Source organism: Gavialis gangeticus, unplaced genomic scaffold, assembly GCF_001723915.1.
Source record: "Gavialis gangeticus isolate Ggan-Ray unplaced genomic scaffold, GavGan_comp1, whole genome shotgun sequence".
Taxonomy (NCBI): domain Eukaryota; kingdom Metazoa; phylum Chordata; order Crocodylia; family Gavialidae; genus Gavialis; species Gavialis gangeticus.
Genome location: NW_017729009.1, coordinates 9904808 through 9914906, shown reverse-complemented (window position 1 = coordinate 9914906; position 10099 = coordinate 9904808). Strand labels below are relative to the sequence as shown.

The 10099-nt window shown below is 55.8% G+C and overlaps 1 protein-coding gene across 3 annotated transcripts in view; it reads left to right on the top strand.

Moving 5' to 3' along the window:
- Positions 1 to 2237: 2237 nt before the first annotated feature.
- The window catches only part of DNMT3B (DNA methyltransferase 3 beta), a 31259-nt gene continuing 23397 nt past the window's right edge, over positions 2238 to 10099 (top strand). For 2 of the 3 annotated variants that reach the window (XM_019509962.1, XM_019509961.1), the window contains exons 1-5: positions 2238 to 2577; positions 3736 to 3842; positions 6824 to 6967; positions 7335 to 7532; positions 9476 to 9634. In XM_019509962.1, the coding sequence (XP_019365507.1) occupies positions 2439 to 2577; positions 3736 to 3842; positions 6824 to 6967; positions 7335 to 7532; positions 9476 to 9634 (747 nt within the window). In that variant the 5' untranslated portion in view covers positions 2238 to 2438. The remainder of the gene's footprint in view (positions 2578 to 3735; positions 3843 to 6823; positions 6968 to 7334; positions 7533 to 9475; positions 9635 to 10099) is intronic. The other variant, XM_019509963.1, reaches the window with a different exon arrangement.

Genomic DNA, 10099 nt, shown 5'->3' with positions numbered 1-10099 from the left:
CTTGCAGTGCGGGGCCCAAAAGTGGACGCTGCCCTTCCACGAAAGCCTCCCCAGAGCCGAGGAGAGCAGACTACATTTCTCCTGCAATGTGTCCCGGGATGAGATGTGCCTCTCTCGTGCAGCATTGCATTGCATCGCGTTGCCGGCTCCTGTTTCCTTTGCAGTCTGTTGTAAGCTCCAGCCCCTCTTCTGCCATCTCATGCGGCAGGAGTCTGAAGTCTGGTGGGGGACCACGGGGTCTCCGGGGGCAGGACCTGACCTCTGGGAGGGTGCCTGCATGTCTGTTCCTCCCAGCTTCCGTGAGAGACCTCTCCGGGGAGAAAATACCTCCCCCAGCTGCTGGTGATGGCAGCCAGCAGGCCTTCCCTGCAAGGAGAGTGGAGCGAGTCTGGGCAGCTCCTGGTAATTGTTCCTTTGGTCTCGAGCAGATGTGCTGGATGGGGAGACGTTCACAAACCTCCTGTCGGGTGTTACTGAGCAGAGACTTTCCCTCTCATCCCTTTGTTCGGAGGTGGCTGTGCTCCAGGGCAAAGGAAGCGAATGGGCATTTGGCAGAGACGGGGTGGGGGCTGGATCCCTGAGGTTTTGGGCCAGGCGAGTTTGTTGGATGAGGTGAGAGGAGCTCAGAAAGCAGAAACCTTGGTTGTTTTTTTGCACAAAATGCAGAGGCCTTTGAGAGAGGGCAGGGATGGGGGGAGGAGGAAATAGAGAAGGCCAGAAAAACCTGGGAGTCTTCTCCCAGGCTCTAGACCCCCGAGGCTGAACTTTCCCCTCGAGCTGACAAAGTATGGCCCGGTCCTGTACCCCAAGTCCCTAAAGACGTTATGATCTGTAAATGGGTAATGGGTCGGGTGGTGCCTGGCTGGTGCCTGTGAGATCCTGTCCGTCTCCCCCTCTCTCTCCCACCTTTTCTATTCTTTGTTGCTGCAGTCAGGGAAACGGCGAAACTCCGTTCACTTCAGCAGGCACGGGGCAGGCTCCTGGTAATTCTGGGATCCATCACCTAAGGCTTTTTGATTTTGCTGGGTGGAGCAGGGCCAGGCTTTTGCTTCCACTGGTGCTGCGCACTCCTGGGCGGGGGGGTTGCTGGTCAGGGCAAGGTGAGGGGCTGCTGCTTTTCCCTGGGCTCATTTCCCGTCCAGCGAATTCACCCCTGGCAGAGGTGGGCTCTGGTTTGCTGCACGTGTGATGATGATGGGTAGGGGAAGGTGCTCCATTGTCCTGGCTGAAGCTTCTCTCTATAAGCCAAGTATTTAAATCTCCATGCACCAACATCTGGAAACAAGGCAGGGCCCGTGAGCTGCTGGAGCAGCATGTTGCTATCCCTTGCTGGTTTGTATTTTCTTGCTCTGGGCTCATTCTGCCTCTGATGCCTCTTGCCCAAGAAGCTCCCAGCAGCTCCAGTCTTGGTTCTCCTGAAAGCAGGTTGCAGCATCTGGGGGAACGTTGCCGGGTAGTTAAACAGATGCAAAATGCAGCGCGGAGCAGTTGAGCTTTTGGTGTTGGTGCCAAGAGATAGGAGTATTTACATTTGTGTCGGGCTTTGTTACAGCAGCTGCGGGGTGCAGCTGGCTGGAGGGATGCGAAGGTGATTATGCAGGTGTCCAGGCAGGTGTGCAGTGGCAGGGCACCGAGAAGGCCAGGCTGGTAGTGCATAGGGAGGTCCCCTGTCTTGGCACGGGGTTCTCCAGCTTCCTGGGCCTCCCAAGGTCCCTTGCAGCTGGGCTCATCTGCTGGGGCTGTGAGCTGGGTATTTATCTAGATCTCAGTACAGAGCATGCCCCGTGGATGTGGGTGCCCCTGAAACATCTTGGCACCTTGTTGCCTTTTGTTCTGGACTAGACCAAGCCCGGGCAGGCCCCTGCACCTCACTCTGTTTCTGTTCCACTTGAGCCCCTTTTGACTTTGGAGGGAGGTTTGCTGCCTGCAGACTGCAGGACTTTGCCCTGGTGGCTGTCTGGTCGGACACTTTGCTAGTGCTCCTCCTACTGCTGGCTTTGTCCCCGTCAGTGCCAGGCTGCAGGGACAACCCCTCTGGCCTTTCTTGCAAAGGAAACTTTCTTGGGAAGAGGCAATAAAGAGACTTTGTCTACAGGTGGCTGGATCAGGTTAAGCACGTCTGGTGTGCGTTACAGCGGGGATCCTCTCTCCTACCCCTGCACAAATCGGGAATAACTCTGCTGTTAAGTTACTCGGATCATACTGGATGGGGCCGGATGCAGGAGGTGTGGTCTGAGCAGGATGGGGTGTAAAAACCTGGGCTTAGCATGTGTCAAAGTAGGGGGGTGGTGGAGTGATGGGTCTGAGCTGGAGAAGATGGTGAAACGGAGGATGAGTTTGGGCTGGATTTAGTGGTCATCCCAGCCTGCCTGCCTGCCTGTGACCCCTCTGGGCATGCAGGAGGGCTTACGTTCCCGTCTGCTCTTCCGCAGGCCAGCATGAAGAAAGAAAATCCTCCCAGCGATGAGATGGACTGCAGGGCTGAGCTGGTCTTCCTCAGCGGGGGCTGCGCCAACCCCACCAAAGACGAAGCTTCTCCCCCAGCTCTGGAAGCAAATGGGAAGCCTGATGCTCAAGGTCAGTCTCCTCTCACGGGCTCCCTCGTGCCCGGTGAGTCTGCGCGACCGTCCCGGGGGTGGTGTGCGTGCAGCTCTGGCCCTTGGAGCCTGTGCCGGGGCCAGGGCAGTGGGTTTTCTGGGGCGTGCCCAGGCCATGCAGGTACTGAAGGCTCCCCAAATGGCCGCCTAGGGTGTGGGTGCATCCTGCTGTCCTCGCAGGGGAACAAACGCGCTTGGTCCTGTTTCTGCCAACCGCAAGGGCGGTAGGAGCAGGATTAGGCCCCCTGCACACAGAAGTGACGGGGTGGTTTGTGCTAGACGGCGATGCTGGGGATGCATTTCACTGGTGCCCTGTAGCTTCATACCTGGCACCATCTAGCCCTGGCATTGTCCTCCGGTGAAAGTCCCAAGCAAAAGAGCACAAACCGTGCAGCCCCTGAGCCAGGTGCTGGGTTGGGCCCTGCCCCCAAGTCACTTGAAGGACTGCCGGGACCTGAGTGAGCAGCCCAGGGGGAGCATTCGTGTGCACAGGAATGCTGCTGACCCCCAAGAGTCTGATACTTAAAGCTCCAGCTCCTGGATTCGTGTGATTAGACCAGAATCTGAGCTTTCATTTAAAAAGAAATAATACTGCTTTTAGCTGTTGCGTCTGTTAGGGAGAAGAAAAGCTGGAAAACATGGCCGAGAGGGAGGCTCGGTGCCCAGAGGATTGGTTACTAACCTGGGACTTGGGCAGCTGTGGCTCTGCTGGCCTCCTGGAACACTTTCCACTTCCTTCCTCTGTGCCTCAGTGGCCCTATCTGTAAAATGGGCTCATACCGTGTGCTGGGTAGGTAGAATGCTAGGCAGGAGCTGTGTTGCTGCACCTTAAAGGCTCAGGATCCAAGAGAGCAACAGCGACCAGCATTGACCATAGTTTCAACATCTGTGGCTCTGTTAATCCCACAATGTGCCGAGGCCTGGCTTGGGATTTCTGATCGCTCATGGTCCAGAACACTCCAGAAGGGAGAGCTAAGTTGGGTGCTGCAGACTGGGGCAAGATTTCTGCCCTGGCCACCCGGGTGAGATCTCCCTCCCTGCCTGCATCAGCACTGATTTGCGCAGCGCTGTTAAGGAGCGCACTCTGAAACGATGGACTCGCTGAGAACAAGCTTGCTTTGGTCTGTTCCTCACACAGATGCTGACGAACTAAGAATACCGTCCCATAGGAACAAGAGGATAAGCAAGGAAGACCTCGCCAAGGAAAATCTGTCCTGGCCACTGATCCTGAGGGAGTCTCCAGAGGTAAGATGATCCTCGCATAGAGCATCGTGCTGCAGCCTGCGGCTCTGTGTTGCACGGTGTCCTAGCCTGGGAAACAGCCCCAGGACTGAGAAGGATGCAGCTCATTTTTGCAGCACAGCGAGTTCAAGGGGCCTTGCACTCCTTCACTTGTTACCCACACCCAACATGAGCATACCTGAATGCCTGCTGTGGGAGCTGACGAGTGAGGCCCACAGCTTCCAGGAGGCGGTAAGCATGGACTCTGTTTGGCCCGTCTGGGCACTTGGCCAGCAGATCCGTAGCAGAACAGCTGCAGCTTCTGCCTCGGACGAGAGAGCTTCCAGCATTGTTGCACCACAAGCCAAACAGCGCTTGGTTCTTGCTGAGCGAACCCCTGTTTATGGAGCAAAGAGCTCCAAAATGAGATGACAGTCAGTACTTCCCTTCCCTTGAGCTCCCTCCCAGTGCCCTCGGGGGGTATCTGAATGCAGTGTGAGGGGTAGGGTTACACTCCTTTGCAAGGGTAGACGGGCTTGTGGTTGAGGCCCAAGTCCTGGACTCTTGTCCTGGTTCTGCCCCGGATAATGTGTCATGCCCTTGTCTAGAAAGGGGAGGGCAAGTAACTCCCTGAGCGTGTTGCATGGAAAGGCACAAGCTGAAATCCTCCCACGGAGAGTGCTATAGCCGACGGCCAAGAGTTTCTGGGAGCAGCAGGCTAGAAAGCAGGAGGTGGTGCCAGGGGCAAGCCTCTGCCTTTGCACGAAACTCAGAGCCTCCCTCTGGGGAAACCCCCTGCATTTTTCTAGCAGCAAAAGCAGGAACTTCTGATATTTCAGACCGAACAATTCCTTGCTGGCCCCAAGCAGTGAAGCATGGTGGAGAGTTGGCTCTCTGCCCCAGCCGGGGGTCTGCAGACGCATGATTCCACCTGCTTGGAACCCTGTGCCAGGACTCCCTGTCCTCTCGGACTGTCCCTGCCATGGACTGAACCAGTTCTGTCTGGAAGCGACTCAGGCTTGGCTCAGATGTACATTCCCGAACTTCAGTCCTCTGGGAAGAGTCTTGTTCTAGCTTCCACTCGCAATGTTTGCACGGCCCGTGGTGTTATGCACTCCTAATACAACATATTAGTAGGGGTGCACTGATAAAGATTTTTTTTGGCCGATACCTATCCGATTATTAACCACCTATATTAGGCAATACCGATCCAATCACCAATATTAACCATGGGTTGAGTCGCGTTGGGCCGAGCCGGGCAGCTCAGCTCCGCCTGCACCAGTCACGTCTGCAGCATTCGGTGCCTCTTACAGCGCCCGCCCCAGCCCTCGGGATGGCGCGGCAGCTGCTCTGATCCAGCCCGCCAGTGAGGGATGTGGGTATAACCGGGGTCACCCCGGCTCATGGGAGGGAACCGGGAGCCCTGTGGGTGAGAGGGAACCCAGGCCTCTGGGGGCCCCAGCCAGAAGGCATCATTATTGGAGAATATTATTGGCTATAAAAGCCGATAGCCAATACTGTAAACTTCCCTTTTCTTGGTGCTGATCCGAAAGGCAACCAGTATGTTGGTGCACCTCCTTGTTACAGGTCATCATAGTGGGTCGTTGTAACAGTGTCAGTAGTCTAATAATATAATAAATTATGTTTTTGTTCGGTCATGAAGGGCAGTGGCTGCTTAGTGCAGGTGGAAACATCTCATCTCACTTCCAAAATCAAAATAATTTTTCTAGGATACAGAAAACAGCTGTTTCTGTAATTAGTGTGCAGGATTCTTACGTTTTCTTGTTCAAAGTGTCAAACAGATTCATTCTAACACCAACCGGAGACGCTTTGATCTAGAAAATGGGGGAAGATTTTTTTTTCCTGTATCACTAAGAACAGCTGCAGCTTAATGACTTTTTAAAAAAAATAAAGGAACAGATTATTTCAACTGTTATGACATGTCAGCAGTGGTGGTGCTTAATATGAAACCATCAGCCAGGTAAAATGTTAATCGGAGAGCAAATTATACTGATTTTATTTTTAAAGAATTGAAGACATTATTTTTTTATTTTGACATTTTAAAGCAAGGTTTTGATTTCCCCCCTCCCCTTAAAAGAGGGTTTCTGAAATGAAATTTGTTCTATTTACAAAATTTATTTTAAATTGAAAATGTAATATTTTATATTTGCATACATATATAATTTAATTGGCAATTAAAACATTTCAATATATTTGCATTTAATAGAATATTATGATCTCTTGAAAATGCTGGTTTCTCTTAACCAGGATTTTTCATCACAAAACTGTCCTGAGAGTTTTCCAACAGGCTGTACTGCAGACATGGACTGAAAACCAGTTGCAAGAGCAATTTAATGGATGTGACTGACTTCTGCCTTGTGCTCCACATGTAAAGATGAATTTGGAGATGTTTCTGGCCACCAGCTTTCATGCTCTAGCTCTAGGAACATGGCTGGTGTTGAGTTTTGTGCACGGGGAAGGTTGCCCTGGGAGATACTGCAGAATTGGGTGCTGTGCTGGACGTGCCTAGCACATGGAGTAGGTCAAGAGAGAGGAGTGCAGAAGAACAGCTTTCTTCCTGCAGATGCAGATGCTCTGCCTCCCCTGCCCTGAAACTTCCAGTGACTGAGACCCGCTGCCATCGGTTGCTTTGCTGTAGCTGCTTGAAGCAAGATCAGGGTCATCACTGGTCTCAAGAGGCTAAGGCACCGACATGGGCCACAACCACCTTTGGTTTCATTTTCTGGGTGATCAAATAACATTTGTGTCACTGCAGATGTGCTGTAATAGAGATGGTGGAGCTGCTCTTTGCTATTTTTTCACTCTCCTTATTTCCCCCTTATCCATTCCTTCCTCTCCTGTGCTTCTGGTTGTGTGCCCCTCACCCTGGACCATGCTGCCTCCTGGGACAAGCGATGGCACCGGCAGCACATGCCTGCTGTGGTGACCCCACGTAGGGCTAGCAGCAAAGGCCCTGACCGCTGCTTGTTCTCTGTGGGCTACAGGTGCGACAGCGCGGCATGGCTGGCTGGGAAACCAGCCTGCGCCAGAGGCCCCCTCCCCGCATCATCTTCCAGGCAGGACTGAATTCCCAGGAGATGAAGCACAGAGACAGCGACCTGGAGAGTGACAGGGAGGTTCCCTGCAGGGTAAGGGGTTGTGGGGGTTTGTCTTGGATGCAGGTTTGCAATGGAAGCAGCCTGAGCCAGGGCTGGAGTGCTGGGCTGGGACCCAGGCTGACCAGTCCCAGCCCGCAGAGGCTTGCTGTTGCAGGAGTTGAGCCCACTCTGCTCCCCTTCTTGCAGGGGCCAGCGGCTTGTGCATGCTGCCTTTCCTTGCTCCCACCCCTCCTTGTCCCATCCATGCTGGCTTTGAGTCACAGCCTGGAAGCATGGTGTGCAAGGTGCTTGCAGGGGTGCTGTGTCGCAGCATGGTTTGGGGTTGCCTCCCTGCCCTGGGTGCTTGCCTCACTTTCCCCTTCCTCTTCATTGGCCACTCACGCCCTGCTCTCCGCAGCGGAGCACTAGGAGGAGGATGACCATGCAGCTTCGGGCTCCCACCATTGATTTCATGGAAGAGGACTCCAAGGAGTCATCTCAGAGCAGCAGCATGTCCTCTGGCAGCAGTACGCAGGAGGTCCAGAACGGCCAGGCTGAGCTTGGCTCTGAGGAGAAGGATGGCAGGGATGTCGGGGAGTTGCCGGTGGAGTATCAGGTAGGGACCCCCACGAGCCCTGCCCTGGATGGCAGGTTTTGGGGTGCAGCTTCCCTTGGCACCCTGGCACAGGCCTGGGGCAGGCAGGGATGTCCTAAAGGGATAGACACACTCCTGAGTACGGCAGACATCTCTTGGGCCTTTCAGTCTCTGGCAGGGGCTCAAGCTGAGCAAACTCTTTGGACTTTGCATCTCTCCTTGCCTCATATGTCCCCTTCTCCTTGCCTGGTCCTACCTACAGCTCCTTTTCCAGCCAGGATGGCAGGAGACACAGGGCTGTATCAAGGATGTCTGCTAGCAGGCAGGCAGCCCGGGAGGGGCTTGACGTGGTGCCAGGTGTGTGTTCTGCTGTGGGGTCCGGCCCAGGAGGGAACACAGCCAGGCTGCAGAGCGGAGGTGCTGAGTTAGCTCTCTTGCGTGCTGCTCTTGCTGCAGGGCAGGCGTGTGATCCAGTGGAGGCATGTGTGCCATGCATGCCGGGCTGGCTGCAAGCTGGGGCCTGGGGAGGGTGTGCAGTTGTGTGCACTGAGCTGCTTCGTTGGGAGTGCTGCATGGTGGAGAGGGCATCTGGAGCTGGCGGCTGCCAGGGCATGGCCAGAAGCATGCTGGCATCGGTTTGTCACATTTTGCTGGAGGCTGAGGTCCCTGATTGCACAACAGATTTGCACAGCCTCCAGGTCTTCTCTTTTCTTCCTCCCCTGCCTGGGCTGGCAGTTCCCTATGGCTCTTTGAGTGAGGGCATCTCTGCTGCCTGCTGTCCCTCTGTGGGGACGCTTTCTTCTGGGCCTGGCAGAGACCTGGGAGCTGCAGTGTGGACCCTGGCTCCACTGCCTAATACCCAGCCAGGAGCTACCTGCTCTTTCTTTGTTACACAGGGGCAGAGGGGAGGGGGAAGCGACCAGCTGCCTGGGCATTTTCCTGGAGGCTCTTCAAGATGTGCTCAGCCAGGAGCTCCGAGCCTTCCACTCCCAACCTCTGTTAGCATGGAGGATGCATCCCATGGGGTTGGGCCTCGGGGCTGTGTGCCCCCTCACCCCACAGAGAACTGCATGCTTGTGCTGTGGATTCCCAACTCCAGCCCCATGGGAGATGCAATCCACCATCTGGGAGGTTGACACTGGTGTTGAGCACCATGAGACAGGCCAGTAATGGCAGAAGGGCAGCAGCCTTGGCATCATCTGCCCCTAACCCCATTGCCAATGAGCGCATCTCTTTTGGTGCCTGCTCAGAGTTGTACTGCTGCAGCCGCTGGGCTGTGCATAGCCGGGTCTGTGTGCATCTTGATGACCGATTTTGCTCCCATCCCATGATGGGAGTGAGACTAGCATGGCGGCCAGGTGGGGAGCCGGCTCTAGGGCTAGCAGAGGCGGTTATCTGGCGCATCCAGGCAAGAGCACCAAAGTGTCAGGGATCCGTGTGAGGACACCGCCTAGGAATGGGTGCAGTTCACCCCCCTGGCCCGGGATGCGGCCGGCTGCAGAAAGGCGATGCGTGTTTTGGTCCCTGCCTCGATGTTGAATGCGAGCTTGAGGCCATGGCTTCCTGGCAGGCCGCTCCAATGCATTTGCATGGCGCAGGTGAGGATGCTGGCAGGAGCAGGCATGCCTGCATGTTTGTGCCAGCAAGCCAGCTGGGCTGGAGCAGGACGGGGCATGCAGTCCAGGCGAATGTGCCAGGGGGCCGGGCTGGGTGGGAGGCTGCCAATGCACGCCTGTCCCTCCTTGCTGTGCCCTGTCCTCTCAGGAGTGAGACAGGGCCTGGGTCTTGGAAGCAAGGAGAGTTTTCCTGATGATTCTCATCCCTAGGACCTAGTCCTGCAGAGCTGCTTTTCTCCGGTGAAGGGTATGCATGCGCCGGTGGGCTCTTGCTGGCTTTCCCCAGGGCTCATGCACACGGTGGCTGGCGTTTGCCAGCAGACTGACGTTGTCCCCGTCTGCTTGCAGGATGGGAAGGACTTTGGAATCGGGGAGCTTGTGTGGGGGAAAATCAAAGGCTTCTCCTGGTGGCCTGCCCTCGTCGTCTCCTACCGGGTCACATCCAAGCGCCAAGCCATCTCCGGCATGCGCTGGGTGCAGTGGTTCGGGGATGGCAAGTTCTCCGAGGTGAGTCCCTCAGCATAGGGCGGCTGGCAGGGGCCGTCTGGCAGAGAGGCCAGGCTGAGGGTCCCTCCAGCTGCATGCGGCAGGGAGGAAACGTCAAAGCAGTGGATGGGCAAAGTGCACCGGGGTGGGATGCTGCAGATCCTGTGCCCAGCTCAGCTCCTACTGTGGCTGCTGCCTGTCCTGAGTCGCTTGCGGGGAGGTTGCAAACCTCAAGAGGCCAAAAGCCCCATGACTGCGGTGCTGGGACCCCAGATGTCTGTGACCCTGGGCACCTTTGGGCCGGCTCCTGCTGCAGGGCTGCAGACAGGTGCCAGGTGGCCAGCAGAGGGCATAGGATTCCCGTTGTCTGGATCCAGCCTTTCGCCCTGCCTGATTTCCAGGCGGGGTTTGGCTTCCTTTGATAGCAATCAGGGGAGGCATGTTCCCTGCTGCCAGAGGCGCTGGGGGTGGGGTGGGGCGGGGGGG